Below are 26,767 nucleotides of genomic sequence, written 5' to 3'. Positions count from 1 at the left end.
TGAAGGAAGCTTTGTACTGACCACCAAATACAGGTTGTTATGCAAATAATATAGACGGTCCCATGTGTGTACACAAGTATAAACTCAGGTATATACACGTGTATATGCACATATACATAAAATAGCAATATGCTATCTATCCATAAACCACCATATAGAATGTATATATGCAGCATTCATTGGAAAGCTGATAAAGGACACAAAATGTAATAAATACTATGTCTTTAAAAAGGATAAACTTTACTAAGATAAAATGCATGAGGAGTGTTCTTATTGTATTAACTGAAATAAGAATATTTATATTTATATATATTTACAGGGACTGGGGAGATGGCTCAGTGGGTAAAGTTCTCGCCATTGCACACATGAGTAAAGGTGTGAATTTGGATCCCAGCACCCACATAAAAGTGGGTGTGCAGGCATGCGTTTGTAAGCTTAGCATTGAATGGGTGGAGACAGGAAGATCCCTAGAGCTTGCTGGTTATCTAGATTAGCCAAGTCGATTAGACTCAACTAGCCTTTTTAACATGGGTTCATATATTATAATACTTTGTTTCTTTTCTTTGAAAAATTTTCCCCTAAAAATGGTAGCTATTAACTTTGCTCCCAGAACATTAATCTTGGCTGAAAATCAGCTGACATCTGAGTCATGTGAAGCCGCGTGCACAGTGTGGTAGCTGTGCTCACTCGTCACGCTGGCTTTCTGCAGCACCCTTCACAAGTGTGCCTCAGGCTCTGTCTCAAATGCCGTCGTTTCTGAGACACCAAAGAGCCACTCTTACATAGCAGATTTTCTCCTCAAATAGTTTTAGACAACACCATAGTTGAAAATACCTTAGCAAGGTGTTCCACAAGTCTACAGGGTAATTTTTTTAATAATTGTTACTTTGAGTTTTTAAATAATATTCATTATAGATGAAACTATATGTAAACAAAAGATTGGCAGTACAAAGACATACCTGCAGGTAAAATATATATATATATATATATATATATATATATATATATATATATATAAAATATATATATTCATATATATTATAATGACAATATTTATATTAGATTACAATATATATAATTTTATGTTCTTTTTAAAACTATTATATCTTGCATATTTCCTAAAATAATAAAAGCTCTTGGCAAGACTGATTACCTTTCAATTCTGAGAATCAATTCGGGTAATGCTAGGTAAGTTTTAACCACTAAGGTACATACCCAAGCTACAAAAATCATTTTAATGGCTGTATAATTAGATTGTAATCCTATTGACTTTCAGGTATCTTATTTTTCTGTGTATGAGCTTATATGTGGACAAATTAATTACATGTGTCTTTATATATAAAAGCAGAAATATCACCACTCCTTAAAATTACTGAGAGGAATTGTGTACATATATGAATACAATAAATGGTGAATGATTACCTGTATTTAATAAGTACAGTAATACGTAAACTGATGCCGACATATATAATAAGTACAAAAAAATTAAACAGTGAGCCGTTACAGATGTGTGAACCCATTTCCAGTAACTGTGGGTGAAGGGAATGAGAACTAGCCAGCTCTGGAAGGAAGCAGTGCTGAGACCTTCCCGAGCAGATGTGCACACACTCCGGGACCTCTCAAATGTCGCAGCTGACACTTTTGGAAGCCTAATACATGTTTTCTAAGGTTTCCTTGGTTCATCTTACAGTTGTTTGCTGTACCAGAGGTACTGCCTAAGGTTTCTGTCAACATTATTTAGGAACAAAAGCTTACCTGCCTCAAGCAAGAATCTATACATGTATACTTAGAAGTTCTGGAACTTGGTATCGCTACTCTTACAATTCAGAGTACAGATGTCACTTGGAAATTATGTTGCTTGAAGCAGTGTGGCTCAGTGCTTTCCAGGACCCCAGACAGAGATGAAAGCTCGGTTGTATAGACCCAGCACATCTTCACAATGATTCATTTTCCTCTGGACAGCATTTATTTTGCGGCAGAAAGGACCTTAGACATGTTTTGTTCAGTTTGCTTAAAACTCTCCTCATTGGAGTCTTTGCCCTCCTGTAATCAGTCTTCCCACGCAAAGGTCACAATGAACTGCTGTAAGCCCAAGGAGAATTTGACAAAACTGCAATTTGTAAAGGGAAAAACACACCATGACCCCAGACAGTTAAAGGTCACCAGACACCTGTGAAACAGAATAATTCCAAAGTGATTTCATGCTAACAAAAAAAAAAAAAGAATTACCATTGACACGTTTTATCAAATAAGCAAAAATCAAGGAACAGAGTTGCAAGTTCAAAGCCTAACACTAGACTGGGAAGCTTTCTGAAGTAAGATCTGGTAAACTGTGTAGGAGTGAGACACACCAGATGTGGCTGAAATGTGTATTCCTTTACCTTGTTCAGAATAAGACGTTTCCTTGACCTCCTTACAAAGTACATGTGATTTTAATACCATCTTAGCTGATTCCAAGAACTCTCAACACCATGTGGCCTGATTTTAAATACAATACAGCTCCTGTATGTGGTCTCATTTGCTAAAATGCATCAGTTTGTTTTGATTTATGAGCTGTGCATAAGTCTTTATTTATTGAACTCATCTATCAAATACAATTCTAAATACCTTCAAGCCTCTGGGAGGCTGACTGAATGCTATTTAGAACTGGTTCCCTAATAACTAAATAGACAGATGTGGATGATCATTTATCACATGACTGTGCCTTCCCATATAGATCTGTATGCATAGTAATCGCAAAAGCCTCTTGTTGGATATTTCTCAAATGTATCCTTTTATAAGACTCATTTTATTTGTAAGCTGGGCATCATGATCTCATATTTATTTCTGCGCAGCTAGAGAATAAATATTATGACAAAATCACAAGTAAACAATCAATAAACCAAATCAAATTTAACCAACAGAGAAAGTCAGTATGACAGAATCACAAAGCAAAATATTAAACTATCTTTTTTTTTTAAATGATCTCTTTTTGCATTCCACATATCCTTCTCATTAATTAAATATCTAACATGTTATTATTGGCTTGGTTACTTGGCATATCTTGTCAGTGCTTAAATTACCAATGAACTGCATATTCTCTTTGTGTGCATAGAAATCATAGAGCAGTCATGGGAGCTGTCAGCTATTTATAATTAATCCTAGTGACTCCTCTGATAAATGGTCATTTGTATACTAGAAAATCACAGAGGTCCTTAGTCATTTTAAATTTTTATATATTAATCTCTTTAGTGTGTGTGTGTGTGTGTGTGTGTGTGTGTGTGTGAGAGAGTGAGTGTTTTGTCTGTATGTATGTAAGTATACAACATGTGTGCAGTATCCACAAAGGCCAGAAGATGTTGAATGCCTTGGCAGTGAAGTTACAGATGGTTGGGAGCTACTATGTGGGCACTAGGAAGTGAACCTGGGTCTTCTCCAAGAGCAGTCAGCCCTGGTGATGGCTGAAACATCTCTCCAACCCCTGCTCCTGGTCATTCTTTTGAGCAAAACCATCTGCCACAGTTCAGATTTTACTTTCTTTACAGATTTTAGTTTCAGATTTTACTTTGCCTGAATATTAAAGGCAGTTAGGTTTTTTTATCCAATTATTTTTATTTTAAAAAAACTCATATAGCAGATTTATTATTTTCTTCTCTCATCTTTTCCCATTTTGCCTCTCATGTTTTTTCAGACAGATGTCATTCTGTACCCCCAGAATGGCCTGAAAAACATGTAGCTCATGCTGACCTAGACCAGTAATCCCCCAGGCTCCCCCTGCTGAGTGCTAGGATTTCAGGTGTGAACCACCACATCTGGCCTCAGGGGTCATCTCCCTCTTCCCCTTTACCTTTCCCTTCTTCCCCTTCTTCCTCTTCTTCCTCTTCTTTCCCTTCCCATTGCCCTTCCCCTTCCCTTTCCCCTTCCCTCCTTGCACTTTTTATTTATTTTAGTTTATTCTCAGCATGTTCTTGGAAGTAAACAAGAGAAAGTCTTTTCAAGGAGCAGGGAATAGTTAATGGTTTCTACTAAATAGAAAAAAAAATCTGTAACTGTTCCCTTAAGTAGTTAATGCAAGCACACACTTGGAAACAGAGTGTAATCAGTAGTGTTTACACATGCGTGCACTGTGCATTCCCATTTTCTCAGTGTGTTAGTTGCTACTCTAATTGTGTTTTCCAAATATCAAATGTACCCAGTCAAATTAACATCAGAGACCCACCTACGCATCTCATAAGACTCAAAGTGTTAGTGGGTGTTGGAAGAACAAATGGAAACCTCTCAGCAGTATAAAACTATCAAGAAAGTAATTTGTCTCTACTGATACAAAAGCAAAGGGCAACATCTTTCACTAGTTACTCTCCTTTCCAGAATCATTGATTGGGCATGCTCATGATAGGAACTCCACTGAACACCAGGGATATGGTGATGGATGAGGAAAGGGAAATTACTTCTTTATTGATATTTATGTATTATAATTTCTACCTTTCCAGTGGTGATTTAAAGGTATAGAAGCCTTTTAGCACTTCACGTACAATGTGATCGTGCATAGAAGGTTATGTTGACAGTGGTGAGAAAAACCGAGGAGGAAAGCAAATTCCTCTTCCGCTTTCATAATAATCAGTCATTACCCTTTAGTTCCATTTTGTGAAATTACTGTTGTGAATATGCACTAATTAGTTTACAAGATAATAAGAATGGGTGGAGCAACAAGAAAGTGACTTCACTAAAAAGCAAGTCTGGCTTCTGAACTTAGAAGAAACATAATTTAAAGAAAAAAATCTTATTTATGTATATAAGTGCTCTATCTGTATGTACACCTGCATACCAGAAAAGAGCACTAGATCACATTATAGATGGTTGTGAGCCACCATGTGGTTTTTGGGAATTGAACTCAGGACCTCTGGAAGAGAGACAGTGCTCTTAACCATTGAGCCGTGTCTGCAGCCCAAAAATGTAATTTTGATGGCAGATTGGAAGTAAATTTATAGGAGGGGACTCATAGCCACTACAGGCAAGAGAAAGGACCCTGGATCTAATACAATGAACAGTTTAGATGGCATGTTTATTGGTTTTGTTACTGTAACAAAACACCCTAAGCTATGTAACTCTATTTTTAAAAGAAGGTTATTTTGCTCACATTCTGGATGCCAGGTAGCCCCCATCTGCTGCTAGTGGACTTTTTTCTATAGAATTCTGAGATGTTATAGGGCAATCTGATAAATTTTCAACCTTATGAACAGCTAACAAAAAGAAATAATGTTTGACCTTAAACAGGAGACAGAAACGCATCCAACCCTCGGTAGAATGGAACTCAGTTAAGACTTAGAATGCTTAAGTTGGGCATGATAGAATTGCCCTTAGCTTCCACACCAAGAATGAGGGAAATAATAATAGCTATGTCACAGGGATGAAACATGTTAAAAATGTGAGGCAGTCAGCAAAGTTATGAGGTCATGCTATCCGGAAGTGCAGTGGCCACTGCTACTTGGGTTATAAACTACTTGTAAGATTGTTATCTGTTAGCCTCAGATATCGCAGCAACCACCTTTCCTATGATTGGCCACAGCTCCCCTAGCATAAATATTAATGACATGCTCTACCTTACCCAAAGTTTCCCAGCTAGGGAAATTAATTATGTGGTTACCTTAGCAGAGAGTCTCGGAATAGAACTAGAGAAAACCACTCAGAAATGCACAGGTTGATGGGGGTGAGCGAAAGTCTGTGTGGACCATAACGAAGTGAAGATCTATCAGTCACAAGCCAGTTAGAGTGGAAGGTTCAGCATTATGATAGGTTTCCAGTCCAGACTAGGATTGGAAGGAAAGGGAGTAACCGTTCTCTCAGCATGACAACCAGAGGATCATGGGAATTCCTAATCAGAAAGCAAAAGATGACCACAAACAGTGTAGTTTGAATTTTATGGTCACCAGAGAGGGAAGGGGAAATTCAGTGTTTGGGACTGAGAGAATAATTATAGAAAATATATAAAAATGGCAAAAAGAAAAAATTCAATTTTAGACATGTTAAGTTTCCAAAATCATGGAAAACAGCCTCAAGGTAGACATTCTTAGAATACAGGATTTTTTTTAAAGATTTTTAAAAAAGTGTGTGTGTGTGTGTGTGTGTGTGTGTGTGTGTGTGTGTGTGTGTGTGTGCAGGAGTATGTCCACATGAGTGCAGGTGCTTTCAGAGGTCAGAAAAGGAAGTCATATCCCCTGGCACTGGAGTTACAGGCATGTGTGAGCTTCCCAGTGTGATGCTGAGAACTGAACTGAGCTTGTTTGGAGGAACAGTGTTCCCTCATGTGTGCTGAGCATTCTCTCTAGCCCCCAGAATAGTTTTATACATCAGTTTGCTACTAGCAAAACTGCAGGTGTAATTTTTCTGGAGATAAGAACTTTAGCAGTCAATGACTAAGATCACTGGGTACGAGGGAGAAATATCCAGCGTAGACCTTGGGATATGACAACATTTTCATATGTTGTGCAGATGAAAAACAGAAAGAAAAACAGAAAGCAAAGATGGCTGGAGAAGATTTGTATAGAACATCATGAAAAGAGTTTCCCATAAATTGCTACATACATACCACTCACAAGCCACAGTGATGTACATGCCTGCACCTCAGCAAGGGAAGGGGACAGGAGGAAGAACATACAAGAGAGGTCCTATACTCCATGTGGTGCAAACTGGGTATTTATTGTCATTTAGTTAGAAGTAGTACAGTTCAAATATGGCTCGGGTATACTAGTCACATGACACTCGATAGCCTCGGGTAGGTAGAAGTTCTGCTGTTGAACATTGCAGGTGTAGCCATCCCCATCAAGGTCAGTTGTTAGGGCTCAATTCTGGGCAGTAGCCATAGCTGCTCTGAGTTCCTGAGTGCAGTGGTCATGACCATGAGATCCTTCCCATTTCAAAGCAACCCTCCCCATTCTCTGGCTCTCACATTCCATCTTCTTCCTCTTCTGTAATGACCTTTGAACCACGGAGTAGGTACTGCAGATGACTCATTTATGGAGAGCAGTCAACGCTCACAGTTATCAGGCTTTTGGCCAGTTATAAGACTGTGCATTAAACACTGCCCTTTGACGGTATCACTGACTTGTGGGTGTGGATATGTCCTTGCTCCCTCAGCAGCCTGCATACCACCTTGTGCTCAACCAACCATCCCACCACCCCTCTCCACATAGGAATCCTATATTCACCACCAACTCCTCCAATACCCACTGCCCAAGGAGGATTCCTGGCACTCTGAAAGCTAGTGCACAGAGAAGTTGCCAGCTCAGAGCCAGCTTTATTGTTCTATGTCACATAATAAAACTGAATAGTGTCTTCAACAATCGGGTCTTAACATCTAATTCTGGTGAGCAACCAAGAGCAGGGCAAGAGCCTCTATTGCTTTGGAGGGCTTCTGAGAACCTACCTGACCAACAGTTCATCAGATGTATCCCTTACCCTGTTCTGGTCATTTTTTTTTTTAATTATCTATGACTTTCAAGAGCAGCATTATCTGCCCATACATGGTATCTCATTTTAAGCTCCTTTTAAAATTGTGTTTCTTAATTAGCTTACAAAGTAGTTTCAATACAATGTTTTCACATGTCCTCAGTTTTGATTAGCCCTTCCATCGGTGCTCTCCCTCCTTCTATCTCGCCAGCCCCACCCCCTCTTAAATAGCCACCTTTTTACACAAGATGCACTGGAGCATTTTTAAATAAATGGTGTTGGGAAATTTGGATGCCAATAGTAGAATTAAACTAGACCCATTTTCTTACCCAAATCAATTGAAAGTAGATCAAGGATAAGAAATTCTAAAAATGGCAAAAGAATGCTTGAGGGAAATAACTTCAATATATAGATATAGGCAATGGCGTTCTGCAAAGGACCCCAGCAGCTAGAGAAGCAATAGCAGGCATTGGCGATTGGGGTTATGTTAAACAGCTTCTTCACAGCAAAAAATAAAATAAAATCTGCAGAGTAGAAAAGTGGACACAATAGGAGAATCATTTTAGCCAATTTCTTCTATTTATATCCTGCCTCTTCGAATATCAGACACATTGTCTAAGTTGAGATCTTAATATGTCTAAGAGAAATGGTTACCCTTTCAAGATTCCATCTATCCAGGAGCAGCCCAGGGAGCAGGAGAGAAAGAGAAAGGAAGAGAGAGATTGACTGGTCAAGGCCTTTCATAACAATTTGGGAGATAGTGAGACAGCCATCTAGTGGTCTCTGGAGCTGTGTTTTCACAGTTCAGTGAAGCCAGTGTACAACCGTTCCTGTCATGCTGCTTTAACATTTTGCTTTCCTAACCCGAAGAAGATTTAAAATGACTAGTTCAACCAACCAGCATGCATTTGGTATCTCAGGACAGCTTTTAGACTCTGATGAGGCTAAAGGACTTTGTACTCAGGTTCTTCCTCCTGATGCCATTGATTCCGCTTTGAAATTATGTATTCTAATTGTTCTTGAAATAACATTGTATTTTATTTTCTATATGAAATGTCTCATGGCAGAAGCATGATAAACTCTTTATACTTTGTGAAACAAAAGACTTTAGCTGAAAGGGATTAACTTCTTCTGGAAGGCAGAGTGTGTCTGTGACCTAACCAGTTTGGTTGAGTTATTGTTTGTTTTGTTTTGTTTTTATTAAAGAGATTGCCCCCATTATTTAGTAACTGTTTTCTGATTGAAAATTTCACCTGGGATAGGTTGATTTCATGGGCAAGAATTGCAAACCTATTTTGAATTGTTGAGCCAAGGTTATTTGTAACTATGTAGAATGTGTGTGCCTAAGTTTGGAAAAACTTTGTATCCCCTTGCACAAATGTCTTAAGAACATATTCTTCAGTGGCTTGCATCACAACTAAACTATTAATGACTTTTTGTCTTCTTCTGGCCATGAAAAGGGTTATAAATGTTAGCAGTGATGCTGTAAATATAATTGAACATAACCAATCAGAATCAAGAATCAGGATTTCCTAGTAGCCAAGCTGTAGAATAAGTTAAGAACTGGAAGACCTGAAGTTGTCAGGGATCTACATGTGATATTTTCTGTCCACAGAGCAGACATCATGGGTTTGACCGCACATTTGGTGATAACTAAAGCATTGTATGGGCTTTCATTAGATACTGTATCTAAGCACAATTTATACATGGTTTGTTTTCATAAAACCCTACTTAAGCTTGTTCTTTACTATAGCCATCGACAACAGTCTGTGCTGACGCAGCTAATGATTCTCAAGGGTATTTGTCTTTTATGATCTTTGTTTCCCGCTGTTTCTAAAGGGATTATTGTATCAAAAACAATTCTTCTGGAGTTTCTTCACTTCTTGTTTGAGAGGAACAATTGGGACTCCTTATGGTACTACTAGGGAAAGTATGAGACCGACTTCTCAGTTGCCACAGATACACATGTCTGATAGAGTGATTACGTTTCAAAAACAGTGTTGGAAAAAGTATTTAATTTTTTTGTAGCTTATGAATTAACAGATTTTTAAGACAAATTGAAATCATTTTGTTGTGATGATAGCTTTCTGTAATGAATCTGTGAATGTATCTTATTGATGGATAGCTTTCTGTAACGAATCTGTGAATGTATCTTATTGATGGATTCCTAAATTCCCAATTTCCATATCAGTTCATCCATTCTGTGGAAGCCAATGTGTAAAACATACCATGCAATCACATGTGAATCATTGTTTTTATTTCTATGAATCTGCCAATGGTCATAAGGTGAGAAATAGCAGGGAGAAGATGGTATATAGATGAAATGTAAAAATATGCTTTCAGTGTTGAGTTTCTTCTCTCCTTCTCTCTGTCCCTTCCTCTCCCCCCACCATGCCCATCCCTCTGTCCCTCCTATACATGAAAGCGTGAGAACAGCCTTGCTTCTCACCGTCACAATCAAGACTTGATGTTTCTGAGGCACCAGGTTTTGTAAATTGTACTGTCTTATAAACACTCTGTGTCTTTATTTCTCCCCCCCTCCCCACAGGTGATTTCTATTCACTGCTTTCCAAGCTACTAGGAGAAAGGGAAGATGTTGTTCATGTGCACAAGTATAATCCAACAGAAAAGACAGAATCTGGGTCAGACCTGGTGGCTGAGATTGCAAACGTAGTCCAGAAAAAGGACCTTGGTCGGTCTGACGCAAGAGAGGGATTGGAGCATGAGGAAGGGGGTAATGCTGTCCTAGTCAGAGACAGGATCCACAAATTCCACAGGCTAGAGTCAACTTTGAGGCCAGCTGAGAGCAGAGCTTTCTCATTCCAGCAGCCTGGTGAAGGTCCTTGGGAATCAGAACCCTCAGGAGGTGCGTTCAGGGTTTCTTTTATGCAATAAAGTATGAAACACTCTGATCCACATTAGCAAAATCTGAAGGGAATAAAAATAAGTAGCAAAACTAACCAATAGAAAAGACTTATTGGAACAAGTATGACTCAGATTTAAGCTGTCCAATACCACGTTTTGTTTTGAAAAGATTTTTTTTTTTTTATTTTCGTGTTGGTCCAGTAGCGAGTCAATTCAAAGTAGGACCACACTGGATTCATTTCAAAAAGAATGATATGTAAAATTCAGAGTAATAAAGCAACATTTTCCTTTGGCTCAATGGGAAGAAACTGAAATTTCCAAAGCTCACCTATAAATACCAGTGTATATAGTGCTTACACTACCTTCTCCAGTAATTATTGTCCTCTCAAAGGAGTCAAATACTCTCAATATTTTTACCCAACTGACTTGTAAAATAAAACCATTTTGTGACTGATTTCTTAAGTTCCATTATCAGATTTTATCTTAATTGAAATTTGAGTATACATTTCTGAAGGGACTCTCTAGTAAGTCAATAATTATCAGATTTGTCTTTATTTCTAGCCAGGATTGGCTTCCATAATTAGAGAACAATACCTTATTCCCTTCAGGTTTCTATACCAGCAAGCGATAGATGCCTCATCTTTGTCTTTAATGATGCTGTGGCCTCTGTGATATTGATTGTGTTTTGTGTGACTTGCTAATGTGGAAAGCGGAGTAATAAAGCATGTCGAGAGACTCTCTGAAACAGTAACAGATATGCGTGCACGGCAGATGTCCTTGTGTGGGCTTGGATGGCACAGGCTGCCAGCTTTTGTTTTCAAATTCAGCTTTGCAGGAAGCCATGAATTATTCAACACCCAGCTGATTTTTATTTATAATTGAAAAAAAGTTAACATGCAGCGCCTTTGCTCACATGGAAGTTTCGAGTATTGTCCATGGGGACTGGCCTAATGGTCTGTGCGAGGTGTTAAGTGGGGCCTTCGCTTTTAACTCCTCATATTTTAACAGGCTCTAACTGGTTCCAATTTTGTCTAATAAAACTGTTCCTCAAGAGTTGATCCTGGGACTCTTCTTGCTTGCCTAAGGTGTTTAAGAAAAACCTAACTTCTATATCCTATCAAAGAACCAGTGAGCTGATATCTGGGGGTGCAGTGACAGATGTGCAGTTGTTTGTGCCTCTACCCATCTCATAACACAGAGGGTCTGTGTGAGCCTCTATGTTAAGAATACAGATATGTAAAAGGCCAAAGGCCTCCTGCCAAGTGCAACTCTGTTCACACACTAAAGGATAGAACTGTAGCATGTGATAGTCCATCACTTAGGTTTTCATTCCTGATTTTAAATATCTTGGACACTTTTTCTCATCATGTGTGGCAATGGACAAACCAGCATTCAGGAACTGGAAAGAGGTTTCAGTGGTTAAGAGCAAATCGTGCTCTTGCAAAGGACCTGGGTTGGGCTCTGAGCACACACGTGATAGTTACCTGTGACTCCAGGGCCAGGTGATCCTATACCCTCTTCTGGTCTCTGCAGGTACCAGGCCTTCAGTGCCTAGAAATACACACAGGTCATCATGCATACATGTTTTAAAAGAATTGTGTGTATTTCTGAAGTCTTAGTTTTTCTAAGAATGAAATCTTCAAAGGTAGAAAATGCATTTTCTCCTCTGCATCATTTGCTAGTCCCAGAGTTAGTCATGAGGCAGAGCTCAGAAGAAATTTCCTCTGAAGGTCTCACTGGGGAAGTTTTTCTTCTTCTCATAAATATGGGTAAATGTCACTATATTTAATGAGTCGTTGAATGTTAGGCAGGACAGCTCCCAACTGGTGAACAAACTCTATATGCATTTTCTTTCTGAATTGGCTTGTTTTTACATTATTTCACTATTCTCACTCTAAATCTGTTAAAACTGAGTACAAAATAGTAAAATTCAGACATGGTGAGGTTAGTTGTAAATGCCCATTTCCTAGTCCTCTCTCCTGATTGCTATTATGGGATGCACCAGACAATAGTAAATAAAGTTTGTTCAGGTGTCATTTCATTGTATTCATCAGAGGAAGCTGGAATCTACAGAAGGCTTCCATTTTTCAAAAAGAAAGTAGGAAGTTTTGCATATATAATGAATGGCCTTATAATATTAGTATTAGTCTAACTTATGTGCCCATCTCTGAGGTGGGAAAGTGAAATAAACCTGATAGATAACCTGCTTTTGTTTCTCTTCTGACCTTTCTTTACTCCATGCAAAGCTGAGTATGGCCCTAATGGTCTAAGAGGAATTAGGTGTCTTCTTTATGTGCTTAATTTGCTAGATGGAGTTTTATTAGCTGCAAAGAAGAAAGTTACTTTTTATATGGCACTGATGAAGCAAAGATGCAAGGCTATTTGGTCACTTAACATTATAGCACAGAGTCATTTCAGATATCTTTAAGGCATGTTAATTGTCAGAAGAAACTGAAGCCAAGAACTTAACCTATTGAATGAGGTCCTACAGTCTAGATTTAAAACATGAATGTTATGATTTCCAATATGCACTGTCTAATGCCTTAAGTTCAATCGATTCCAGCTTGGTTAAAGTTGCTTGCCTTGTTCATTGGAATTCTGGCCCCTCGCTGCTCAGAGGCTGAAGGTGTCTCCTCAGAGCCCTGTCCTGTGTCTAGTTTTTGCCTTCTGTACAACCTGTAACAGTGATGTGGTCAGCAGCAGAAATCTATGTCTTCTGTATTTTCTATTCTGTTCTCCATATATTGGAACTGTGATGTGGGGACAGATCCCACCCAGCTGACTTGATGGTTCAAAGGAGCGATGAGTGACAGACCAGCTCAACACTTTGAGTGTGATGTTATATGGTTGGCCCAAGGATTTAAGCGTTTCTAAACAATACCATTTATGGATGTTTAACTCTGTCAGGATTATACTTGGTTCCACATCCTGGTGTCTGACTGCATGCTGGGTTCTCTACTTCATTGAGGTTCAGATATCAGTGATCTTAGCATTCTTCAGAACAGAGTTTACATGCTGTATGATCTCTGTGTCTCTGAAATACATACCCACTATAACTTGTCACTTTCCCCAAAAGCCCACATTTGCCCCAAGTAAAATTTGAAACCCTCATAACAAAGGTCATACGAATGAACAGACTCAGCTACCAAAGCTGCCTGCCTGCCTTTAAAAGCTCCAGCCATTCAGTTTAATACCTTGACAAGTTTTTTTTTTTTCTTTTAATTCTTTAAGCTTTAGTTTTCTCATCTGTAGAATGAGGATTGCAGTCTTTGCAGGGTTGACATCAGGCTCTCATGAGACTGCATATGAAAAAAGTTGCACATCATAAATTGTGAATAAATGTGACGACACTTTATTAGTGATCATTGGCATCAATACATCAATAGATTAAAAAACCCAAAATTAAGTGAATAATAAACATTGTTTTAATCATAACTTCTGAATATTCTCTTTCTTAGTGAGAATCATTGAACATTTTTACTTTTTGAGAATTTCATACATGAGTACAATGCATTTTGATTATATCTGAACCCCTTCAACTTTTCACTTGTCCCCTCCCCTGTTCCCCTTCCAAAATTTATGTCCTCCTCCTCCATAGTGACTGTGTGTGTGTGTGTGTGTGTGTGTGTGACCTAGTACGTCATATTACCATTGCCCATATGCACATGGCTGACCAATGGAGCAGGAACAGCTATCACAGGACCCTTGTCCCTGGATTAAACTGATTCAGCTTTCCTTGGGAGCTGCCAAGGGCCTTTAGCTCCTCAACTAGAAATGGGACCTCTTAAGCCTTTCCTGATCATGCTGGAATGTTGAGTTTTGTGGTCTTGTGTAGGTGTAGTATAAGTAGCTGTAGCTTTCGAGAGGTCACAGGTTCAAAGTGCCTTCCATGTCCAGAAAATGTGATGTTGTTACAGTCCTTCTGGCATTTTTTAAAAGGAAGTTTGTAAGAGAGTAGGTTTCCCTGGGAGCCTTCTGAGTCTTCCCATTACTTCTGCTCCTCCCTGCCCTCTGCCTTACCCACCTGCACTCCTCCCTACGTGAGTCCCCACACCCATCACCACCATTTTTCCCTTTCTCCCTCAATAGCACTTCCGGTCCCCTCTCTGCTATTCATTCTCTCCCTCTCCACCATTGTCCCTCTTTAATTCCCACGTTTCCATGTTAGTGTGAGTTATGCATTCCAGCCTAAAGGTCCAGAGCGAAAATCCCATAAATAGGAGAGAGCATACATTTGCCTCGGTTGGTCTGGGTTGCCCCATGTGGCATCTTCTCATGAACTTTGTAGAAAGGAGCAGCTTTTCACACATTAGTGAATTGTGAATGTTATCATACTGAGTTTGTGGATGCTCAAATCTCTGACCAATTTCATTGATCTACATTGGGGTTTTTTTATGAGATACATGAATTACAGGATGAAAACATTGGACTGAGCGACCGAGACAAATTTTTGCACATTTGCACTTATGTTGCTTGGTTTCTGTCATTCACAGTTTAATATTTGTACTAAGATAGAGGAGAAATACAATCTTATATTGTCTTCTACCCAGCTTTAGCTGGCAGATTTTACCACACTAGTGTTTGTTAGCATATGAAAAACTGGTTCAGCCATTGAAACTCTACATATACTATAAAATGATTATGCATTTGATTGACACTTCTGATTCAGTAGAAGAATCCAGATGTCTTTATTATTATGATTCATTGATTTTGTTGTTGTTTTTGATTGATGAAATAACTTTCACTTAATCTTTGAGAGCATCCTTACTACACATTCAGTCATATGCTTCTCTGTGGTAAAGTCTTACAGAATTCCGAGGTTAAAGTAAAGCATTTGGCTGGCTGAGTTTTCACCTTTGGAGTGCATGAGATGATAACCACAGACAATTTAGAGCTTACTTTGAATAAGGCTCAGTATCATAGATATGTTCATTCATTTGATCCTCACAACAGCTGAGTTACAATCACATCTCAGAGAGGCAGAAACTAGGGCATGTGAAGGTTAAGTTACATGCTCAGGGTGCCAGCACTCTGTAACCAAGAATCAAAGTCATGTAGACCTTCTCCAGAGTCTTGCTTTGTAGAGTTTTTGTCAGTCTGTACCCCTCAAGAATATAATCCAACTGGAGAGAAAGACTTTTAGGCAGACGCTCCCCTAGTTACCCTGTCATCTCAGCCTACACTTACAATAACCATAGTGTCGATTACTCTTCTCATGTTTCACTGTCTACACCGAAACACAAAGAAGACCCTACTTGCTTCTTTTTTCTGAAGAGACTGTTAGAGTTGATGGCCTCTGGGAGTAGATGAGTTTTCTTTAAGGTGAACCCTTGGTTGATTAACCACACTCTGGGAATAAATACCTGAGTATATGGGCTGCTAATAAAAATAAACTCTGCGTGTTATTAAACAAAAACGAAAGAAGGGGAAAATGAAGTTGAGAGGGGTAAGGAGAAGTCAGTGTTAGGGTAAATGTGACCGAAGTGCACTGCATACATATAGGAAATTCTCTGAGACTTAATACAAATACTACATACAAAAACTAATTCAGTCTCAACTTGATCCAACTGGCTTTCGTCTTTCTAGTTAGGAACGTTATTCCATGAAAATAATTCTGAAGTACATTTTCAAACAGTATGATAATAGAATGGTTTTAGCAGACTGTGTCTTTGCTCATATGTATATGTGTGTGTGTGTATATATATATATATATATATATATACATATATATATGTATATATATATATTTCTATATGTACATAATTATTTTATATACATAATTATTTCTATACATATACATAATTCTTCAAAATTCTTCTACACTCATTTTTGTATTGCTTTTAAGGCTCCATCTTTTACCTCTTTCTTATTTCACTCCTGTTAAATGAGACATTGTAATTAATTCTTGTTTTCTCTTTAACTTTTTTGCAAACATTTCCTGTGTGGCATTGGTTAATTATAGTTATTGCTGGCACTTCCAATAAATAATAAATCTGTCAGCTATAAATCATGTTTACTCACGCTACTGACAAGTATAGAGGAAGCAATCCCCACATCTTGTTGAAATGTAGTGATTTTCTCCAGTTTTTCTTGTCAGAACTAAATGTGAGGAACCTTGTTATACTGAAGTTAAGTCACAGTGCTATGCTTAAATTATATCAAGCTAGAGTTTTATGTAGCTCTGTTAGTCCTCCCATGACACAGATAAGTGGCTGCCCTTTTAAATGCTTATTAATAAGATCATGTGACAGTAGTTCTGATTCCTAGCATTAATCTCTTTCTCGGAAAGGTGTAAGATTCTTTCAGTGATTTATTGATGTAATTTTAATAGTAATGCTTAATTTTCTAAAGTGATTTTTTAATCTCTGGAAGAATATGAGCTATGCATTTATTGTTTTTGTAATAAATACAAGGGCTCTGTGGAGAATAATATAATTTGTTACAAAAGTCTTAGATGCCATTTAAACTCTCAGGAGAACAGTTTTATTGCTCTTGGCACCTTTTTGAAAACAGTGAATTGTGTTAAGGCTACTAGTATGCCCAATTAATATGTACTTACTTTATTTTTATAAAGCATTGTTTTCTCTATTATATTCTTGAACCAGAATTTTAAAAAATACAGGCAATCTTAACCACATTAATTACTCTCTGAGTTTAACACTGGTCACATTTTTGAGTCAGGGATGGCTGAGCAAGGTCATAGATATGAATTTTTTAATTTAATATCTGGTTTAATCCAGAATTCTAAAACATTTAACTAGTCACTGAATCCTTTAAGTAAAAAGTAGATGAAATCTGAAGCACATCTTTTTTTTTTTTTTTTTTTTTTTTTTGTGTGAGTGAAAATGTCAAGTTAAGATAGAACCGAAATACGTTTGGTCATACAATTTCTTTGGTGAGTCTTTTAAATGTTCCTATTTTAATAATTAGAGAAAATTATCCTTGGTCTTGGGGTCTAACGTCTGACTCAAGCATAAATTCAGTTCTATCAAGTAATAAAATAATATGTGTTGATTCCAATGCAGTTGGGGGGCCCTGACTCTTGAGTGCTTTGTAGTGGGCATAAGAGCAGTCATAAAATATTTCTAGATGACTTTCTTAATTTTACTCATATAGTCTTAAAGGAAGTAACCTTTAACCTTCAATACTACTAAGGTAGTTACATTGGAAAGGAAAGCTTTCATTTCCTGATCCAGTATGCACAGAGGAGAATGTGAACTCACTTCCTTTCCCATCCTAGAATCTGATTAACACAAGAACCCAGATATCTAACGTTGAAGTCTTATCTGGGTACTCTTAACACCTGCAAGGCTACTGTAAATTAAATTAAAAAGCTTTTCAAATATTTTGTATTTAAAAGCCAAGTTTTTCATAGTGTTAATTTCCTTAGATACCACCAACACTGTATTAAAAATTCCCAAAAGTGGACCTTTCAATAAATGCTTTCTGGGTATTTATAATGCCTTTGTGTTTTGGAAAATCTCTAACCATACAGACCAGTAGTTTTATAATTGGTATGGTTTGGCCCAAAACAATTTGCTCCTCATAGACTGTCTGATTAACCGAATAAGGTTTATGATGTTGGGACAGTTCACAGACAGATTAGCGATCTTTATAAGGTAGTTCTAATAGTCTATGAAATGTGTATTTGACAGCATCACAATGAATACTTTGCACATTGGATACTTTTTTATCACAGTTTACACCATTCATCTTCATGAGCACTTAACCACACTCCATGTTGGTGGTGTAATCTAAAAGCTGCAGATGCAAGAATATGTGTGCATTTAACTTAAATGAAAGAAGTTCCTAAAGTCTCATTTTTACTACATAGTCTTATATTATTGTCAAGATTACTTTAGGGTAAAAAGAGGTAGCTGTATACATAAAGTATGAGAGTGTAAGAGGGTAGAAATGCTAACCATCCTGATAGAGACTGACTGGAGTGAGTATATATGAGACTTGATAAAACAGTAAATGAGACATGTATAGTCATAATGTTTCTGGCCTTTTGGGAATCTGATAAACGCAATGAAATATCCAGTTTGGTACCTGCTTAAGATTCACTTAGAGTCCATCTGTAAGTTCCAAAGTTGGTTACTCAGGACAGAATGAGGAGAACTAAATGTACAAGCCACAACCAAGATGAGATGGGAACACACTGAAAGTCAAGCTTCTGTAAACTATCTAAAACGTTCCCTTTGTGGAATGATTTATCTATCTGTTCATCAACCTAGACATCTTTAATTATAACGTTTCTGCCCTTATTCCCAAAGCTAACTTTCAAGGGCACAATCTTAACACTATCGCCCCATGCTTATAAACCTTCACTTATAAACCTGACTCACCGTTGACTGTAGCATCAGTTTCCAGCCTTTTCTATTTTGACAAGCAAGTGTGATAAATGATGGATGCTATTCATTAGAAATCTCTGGTATTCCCATCCACTGGCATGCCCAGGTTATTTGCAGATTTGGTCATGTTAGCTGAAACCCTGCCCTGTGTCTCTCTAACCCAATACAGCCTCTCACAGCACACATGAGAGAAAATGGCATCAACACGTGCTTTAATATATCACACACTAAATCATTTCCTAACTCTGTGATTTTCTACTATGAAGAAAGTACTTGCATCGTGCCTTAAAATTAATTGCAGTATAGATCATGGCACTACTGGAAAAAAGGAAACCAACTGTCTCCTTGTTATATCCATGCTCTTTCTGTGATACATCATAGTTTTTTCTGCCTAAGTTCAAAGTAGATCTGGTGGTTACCTTGTCCTGTGGCCATGCTTGCCACAATCACCTGGCATAGAATTCATCTCCCATGCCAGGTTACTAAACTTTATGAAACATACTGTAGCTATAACATCCTCACTTTTCTTCTTTTCTTCTTTCTTCTTTCAACTCCCAAATTCCCCTCAGCCTCAGCTCACCCATTCTTAACTTGACACGAAAGCACATTCATTTTTAATAATTCTAGGTGAGCTTCTGAAGAGATGGTCACTCCATGCTATGCCAGCCAAAGCCTCAAGACAGAACAAGAACTTTTCTGTTCTTATGCTCTTTTGTGTCCCAAGAATTCGGTTCCTGTTTTCCCTCATTGATAAAGTTATCTTACCTTTTGCATTCTTACTATATCTTTCTGTTCATCAAGGCCAAAAAAAAAAAAAAAAAAAAAAAAACCCATGTTTTTATATCTTTATGTTCACAGAGTTTAGTTTAAAGAGTTCACTTACCTGCTAAAAATGCTTTATTAAAAATCCTTGATAGATGTTAGCTTTTTTTGTTAACTTATACAAAGAAGCCGTATGTTAGATGAAATAATTTTTCATGGACAGGGGTCTTTACACTTACATAATTGAAGAAGAGTATTTGTAAGTGCTTAGTCTTATATTGGCACTCTCTCAAGGGTTCGGGTGCCTATTATATAAGCTCTGCAATTTGCTTTCTTCTGCCAGCCTTTGATGCCTCTTTTTGAGGGCTTAACTACTTGTTGGCACACTCTTCAGAAACCGGAGTAGAGCAATGGAACTCAGATTGCTGCTTTGATGTTTCTCAGAATCTCTGTTGAAGCATTTGAGAGGAGAACATGAAACTGTGACACAATAGCTTTCAAAGTTATCTTAATAGCTACCTATCCTCAGGGCAGATAACACACTGTATAGTAACTGTTCATTCATGAGCTGGTTTATGACATGGATTAACACAAATGAACTCAGGTCTTCTCTGAAGATTGTGTTCGTTAGAATACAGAGTAGGTATAATGGGGGTCAGAAACAGGAATAATTTATCAGTCAATAATAGAGTTGTCAGTGTTGCCTTTTTGTCAAGTTTGAAAGCAATGAAATATATACAAGGACAGATAATTCCAATTTTTATAGGAATGCTGAAGCTAAGATAAATGATATCTTATTTTAGGAACTGCTATCTATTGATCATCCAGATTTTATTCAGATGGATGGATGATAGGTAGGTAGGTAGGAAGATAGATAGATAGATAGATACATACATAGATAGATACATAGATAGATGCATAGATAGATACATAGATACATAGATACAAGAGAGAGTAATACATTGAAGGATTGGCTTTTGTCCCATTCCTACTATTTATTTCTGTTTTAAACTTGTATATTAAAACAAAATGTTTGGGCTGGAGAGATGGCTCAGTGGTTGAGAGCACTGACTGCTCTTCCAGAGGACCCCGGTTCAGTTCCCAGCACCTATATGGCAGCACACAACTGTCTGTAACTCCAAGATCTGACACCATCACACAGGTATATGTGCAGACAAAATACCAAAGACTGTAAAATAAATTTTTAAAGAATACCTTCACTGCTGGCATAGTTTTCCAAGATATTAATTTAAAGTTAAAAAATCTCTCATCAAGGAGGTAATGTTTTCCAGTTGTCCGTCTGTCTGTCTGTCTGTTTGTTTTTGAGACAGGGTTTCTCTGTGTATCTCTGGCTGTCCTAGAACTCACTCTGTAGACCAGGTTGGCCTTGAACTCAGAAATACACCTACCTCTGCCTCCCAAGTGCTGGGATTAAAGGTGTGCACCACCACTGCCCGGCAGTCCAGTTGTCTTTTTGATAGTGAAGAGCTGTCTGATTTTACTGGTGTTTCAGCAATGGGAAAGGAAAGCAGAAGGTCTTGCTACAAGTCCAGCCATTTGATCTCCTAGCTCAAGCGGCTGCTAAGCATGTGCATGTGGCATGTTTTCTGCTCGATTCTGGTTTCAGTGTCTTTGCATGAGTTCTTATGCCGGTTCTGACTCCCTGCTTCTGTTTTGATGCTGAACATGTGTGTGGATTTCTCTTTTAGATTTCCATGTGGAAGAAGCACTGGACTGGCCTGGGGTGTACTTGTTACCAGGCCAGGTTTCAGGGGTGGCCCTGGATTCTAAGAATAACCTAGTGATTTTCCACAGAGGTGACCACGTTTGGGATGGAAAGTAAGTAATGTTATTTTTTTCTCCAGAATGTATATGAAAATAATATGTATTCCTTTAGATTAAATTAAGAATACTGAGGGGTGAATTCCTGTTTCATTCTTTTACTTTGATTCTCCCCCAAAATTGTGAAGAAGTGTGGGTATATCTGTCTGGAAACATATGAAACTTTGATGGCTCTCCTTATGTGATGTCACTAGCTAGTGATACATATTAACAGGATTCATGACTAGTGTTTTGCAGAGTGGATGCTCCAGTCCTATTGTTGTGTTTCTTTGATTATTTCTCCTCTTGCATCTATCTCTACAATTTCAAGAATGACAGTGAGATATTTGCCTTACATTGCCATATCATTCTATATATTTTTTTATACAGACAGCATGTGTTATTTCAGCACACAACGACATTAAATAGCAGAGTGGAAACCTTGTGCATGTTGCATCTTGTCCTTTACATGTGAAAACAGACTTGGCCACTTAGTCGCTTGGCGATGATGCCTCCAATGTGTTTCTGAGTAGACTCGAGGGTTGTATTTTTTTGAGTATGTCCCCAAAACGCAGTACATTATTTTGACTCTACTTAGAGATGAATATCCACTGACTAGTTCCTTAATAGCAAGTGTACACATGAAAGAAAAATTTTAAATATATTTTCAACAAATCTTCATGCTTCTTTTCCTTTCAGATATACAAGTGTAGAAGCTCATCTGGGAAATTAAGGAGCTTCTCCTCCTTCTATGAGCTCTTGATTCAAATTGTGATAACTCATTCTGTTGAGCATATGTAGATGAGTTCTTTTCATGCAGTTGAATATGAAATTTAATCCACATTTCAAAACCGATGAATACTTTTACTGCAGTTTAATTGTCCTTTCTAGTTGTCACACAAATTGAATATAAGGAAGCTATTGCTTGGAAGTCCAAAGCAAACAATGGTCTCAGCATGCCTATCATGGGCTCTAGGACGTTGGTTTGGTGGTTATTGAACATCTAATGGTATTTTAACAAGTGCTTTTAAAAGCAGACTATCACTACTCATTGTGGCGCAGTCTTCATTTTAATGAATATTGCTACATTTTCTGCATGGATTTCTTACCACATTATGCCAGACAAGAAAATTACAGCATCATTTTCTCCCATTGAGACAGTCTCATCTGGCAAAAGCTAAAATTGGACAGAGTCCAGGTTTCCATTTTCATATCATATTCATTCCGAGCAAACAGCAGAGCCTGGAATAGTTCAGTAGCAAGGAAGAGTCGGCAGAGGCAAGCGTGGAGAAGGAGCCAAGCCAGGCCTAGGAAAGAAGAGGGAGTTCTCCATTAGGAGAACGTTCTTTACAGCTTACGTGGCAGGCCTGACTGTAAAGCTGCTTTTTCCTCATCCCTGGCATTCATCTTGGTACCCAGAATCATGTGGGAGAACATTCACCACCCAGCCCCACGTGTTTGCCATGGTGAATGGCATTAGGAAATGGATGCCTGCTGTTGAAAACTTAGAAGAAAGTGATGGCCTGACTCACTGTCTGTGTTTTGCCTTTCTCCCAAGCTTTATTTCTTACATATAGAAATATCTGCAGTCTCTCATTCCCTCCCTGGCATTATCTGCCGGCCACAGCTAGTTTTCCCCATTCATTATTTTGAAGACTTCTTCAGGATCACTCGGATATCAGCTTCCAGGCCTTTTCTTCTTTATTATTCATGAAGAAGAACAGAAGCAACAGATTACTCTGTAGTGGGTTGTTTGTTTGTTTGTTTTTGTTCTTTTTTTTCCTTGATTTGGATTTATTTAAAAAAAAAAAAAACAACAACTTAGATTCTGTTATTTGCATGGTCATGCATGGTCGTGTACATATCAATTGGTGTACCTTAGAAAGAAAACACAGATTTTCTTCATTGCACAAAGATAATGCCTTTTTCTAGAATGCATGCGTGCTGACAGGATGCTAGAGTTAAAACTTGCTTGAGCTTGCCTTCTTGTTGCTGCATTGTTCACAGACTAGAACGAGGCCTTTACTTGATCTCAGCAGAGAAGCCACATGCCAAATTTTATGTACATTTTCCTTGAAATCTTTCCTATCCAGCTTCTCAGCACCACAAAAAATGCTAAGCTCCACAAGGCAAAGGCTCACTCTGAATCAAATCTAAGTCATTTTATCTCTTGGTTCCCTGGAACTGATCATTTCTATGTATCTGATAGATCCTGGAGCTTTTAGTCTCCGCACCTAACACTCCTTTGAGCTATTACAACTGTCTTGTCCTGACTAGCTGCACCCTGACAACCCCCTCAACCCCCACTCTTCTAAACTGTTCTAAAACACTATGCCAACCCAAATGAAACCAATAAAACCCCTAAGCCACTTAACATCCTGAAAAATGACCTTTTCTTGCTTTGATTTCCACTTTTCTCCAGCCTCAACATGGCTACTTTTAAGATGTTTCTCAGAGCAGATATAGGAAGTGCCTGTTGCCAGCAAGGAATAAAGAGACATTAAAAAGCCTCTCGTCTGCCCTAACTTTGGAGTAACAAGTTTCCTTTAATCTTTAAATGTCGCGGCCCGAGCTACCCCACGTGTGTGGGCCAAAATGTCTCGGACCATTCTGTCAGTGTTGGAACCCACACTGCCAGAAGCCTTGGGGAACCGCACTGCCCCAAGCTGCTTCAGTCTGCAGGTCAGGGTTCAGCAAGAAAGAGAGTGAGGACGAATAAGGAATGGGGACCAGACAGAGTGTGATTCAATCCCGCTTATTCTTCAGTCTCTCTTCTTCTCTCCAAGTCCCAAGTCTTGAGTTCCTAGTCCCTAGTTCCTAGTCCCTAGTGCCTAGTGCCTCCAAGTTCCAAGTTTCTTCTTCCAAGTGCTAAGTGCCTAATGTCTAATAACTAACTCCAAGTTGTTCTCTCTGAAGTGTCTGATGCTCTGTTCTCCAAATTGTTCTGCCCAAGTTCTTCCTCCAAGTTGTACTCTCTAACCTAATTTCTAGTTCCAAGTTGTACTCCAAGTTGTACTCTCTAACCAAATTCCTAGTTCCAAGTTATACTGAACTCTTCTGTCTGCCTCTCTCCTTTTATATGTCTCACTCCTAAGCCATGCCTCTAAGTCACACCTTTAATCATGCCCTTAGGTCTTGTCTCTAAATCTGATCTCTAAGTCACACCCTTAAGTCACACACCTTTAAGTCTCACACACCCAAGGGAAAACCCTGAGTATCTAAAACAAGATGTTATCAGAGTGTGCTCAGCTGTTGTAGGCTAATGCAATCAAGTCTCTTGTCAGGACATATGGCTCAAGATGGCTGCAAGGATGATAGCCGCCTTCTGTCGGCTCCCCACATTTAAATGCTTCCAAGCAGGAGTGAGGTAACTCTTATCTCAGGAAGGCTGCTCCCCAACCTGTTTCTCAGAAGGCATTACTACAGTCAATGGCTAGTTTCTGAGCCTGTCCTTCATTCTTCTCAACTGTGGTTGGGTAGCATCCTGGATAAGTCAACAGAAACCCTTGACTAAACTAGAAATCTCTGCCCTGACTTTCAGGGGTTTAAAGTTGTATGCCTACGTCATTTAGTGTTACCCCACATGGAGTTGGAAGAGGTTTGGGAAACTTTTCTTTTATGCTAATGATAGAAAACAAAACAAAAAAAACTATGAAAGAGAAAAAAATTATCAATTTGCGTAAGTAAAAATTTCAAGGATACGGTATCCCAAGCTATATCAATAAGATCCATAATAGCATTTTATTATAATACCAATCTCATAGAGAAGGTAGTTTACATACTGATAGTCCAACAGAACATCCTTAAGATGAGTTTCATAGCACATGGTATGCCTTCTTATTCATCCTTGCAAATACCAGATTTTGAGGCCTAAAATGTTGGATCAGCTAAAGAAAAGCCAGGGCCTCACTAATAAAATGAGATACCGTACACTGAGCAGCACCAGAACAAATAACACCAGAAGGCTTGATCTTAGCTGCCAGTACATCTTTTCTGTGGATTCTCAGTTGTTCCATGTTGAACTTTTTCCAGTGTTAAGAAAATCCCTGTGTATGGGCATGCTATTCAACTCTGAGGCCTTACTCAAATCTGAGTCTTCCTTTATCACAATAATTCAGAATGGGGTTTTCCCCTGTTTTTCTATGTCTTTATTCTCATTTTGCAAACAAAATGTCCCCCAGGCCCTCAACTTATCTTCATGATGATGTGATAATTTGAATCTGAAAGCAGTTTGTTTTCTGGTACCTTTAATGTTGCTGCATTACCTCAAATATTAAATACAACTGGTAATGCAATTCTTTTTTTGCTGTATTTTCTAGATGTCTACCATCAAAGGATTATATTCACTGTGGAAGTGTGTCTGTGTGTGTTTGTATATGTGCTGTGTGTCTATGGGTATCTGTGTGTTTGTACATGTTTGTGTGTATTTACATGTATGTATTTGTATATATTGGTATGTGTATGTGTGTGCATATGTATGTGTATCTGTATGTGAACATGTGCATGTGCCTGTGTGTGTGTCTGCATGCTTGATTGTATGTGTGTGCATGTGTGTATGTGTGTGTGTGTGTGTGTGTGTGCATGTAAGGGGGAATGTAACATTTTAACTGAGACCCAAACAACACAGTTCAAACTCACTGAACCATTCTGAATTTCCCTGTATCTGAGAGAAAGTTGAGTTCTAGGAAAGGAATACTTCCATATTCTCCTCCTTTCTGCCATATTGCAATCACCCAGATCACAAAAGCCCTCTTCTACATTCGAGCTGCTCTTTCTGCGCCATCAGTTCATTATTCTCCCTTCTTTACACCTGTGCAGTGATTGGACTCATGAAAACTCTCCGGCCTAATGAAGTCAGTCTCAAAGAAAGGCAACCATGTTTATAAAGACAGGTGACAGCGACTTTGTCTTGGTGCCTGCTTCATAGCTTTGAGATATGCCTCAAGAGATTTGACCTGCTGGCATATCAGCACCTTGTCTAAACCAAAGTGGAGGTTTTAGTAGTTGCCTAATATTGCCTAATAACAATATGCATTTGGTTACATCACTTGTGCCCGGTAGTAATATTGACTGAACACGATCTAGAGCTCTGGGCTCTTGATATCTGGTTCTATATTCTTTTAACTGCTTATTGAGGGCCTCAGGTCTAGGCCAGTCAGAATACCAAATGGCTACACTGGTTTCTTTGTCTGCCTCCTTTCCTTATCACAGGGGTTTTCCAAACCAAGCATGCATCCAGAGTTTTCTTAACATAATATTTTAAACATACCCCCACTTTAGGGGGCCTTAAAAGCTGTTCCCCTAACAGTAAAGGCACATTTTTATTTATTTGTTCAATTGAAAACCTATGGTTCTTTTCCCAGTTTCTTAATTTATATAATTACAACAACATGCTGCTTCTTTCTTCATGTTATTACTTATTTAGCAATCCCTTAATTTTGATTGATGGCGCCTAAGTTTATTTTGTACTTCTTCTGGCACTTTGTCTGTGTGTGAATATGGAAAAGCATTTCTTCTCAGGCTTATCTAAACTGTTTGAT

The 26,767-nt window shown here is 38.3% G+C and overlaps 1 protein-coding gene across 11 annotated transcripts in view; it reads left to right on the top strand.

Annotated features, from left to right (window-relative positions):
• Pam (peptidylglycine alpha-amidating monooxygenase) overlaps positions 1 to 26,767 on the top strand; it is a 281,891-nt gene that overhangs the window by 223,775 nt on the left and 31,349 nt on the right. For 6 of the 11 annotated variants that reach the window (XM_034521200.2, XM_034521206.2, XM_034521205.2 and 3 more), the window contains exons 15-16: positions 9,974 to 10,291; positions 21,116 to 21,245. In XM_034521200.2, the coding sequence (XP_034377091.1) occupies positions 9,974 to 10,291; positions 21,116 to 21,245 (448 nt within the window). The remainder of the gene's footprint in view (positions 1 to 9,973; positions 10,292 to 21,115; positions 21,246 to 26,767) is intronic. The other 5 variants (XM_034521211.2, XM_034521210.2, XM_034521208.2 and 2 more) reach the window with 1 other exon arrangement.

The sequence above is a fragment of the Arvicanthis niloticus genome, chromosome 17, assembly GCF_011762505.2.
Source record: "Arvicanthis niloticus isolate mArvNil1 chromosome 17, mArvNil1.pat.X, whole genome shotgun sequence".
NCBI lineage: Eukaryota > Metazoa > Chordata > Mammalia > Rodentia > Muridae > Arvicanthis > Arvicanthis niloticus.
The sequence above is the reverse complement of the archived record's forward strand: the minus strand, read 5'-3'. Positions and strand labels throughout refer to the sequence as shown.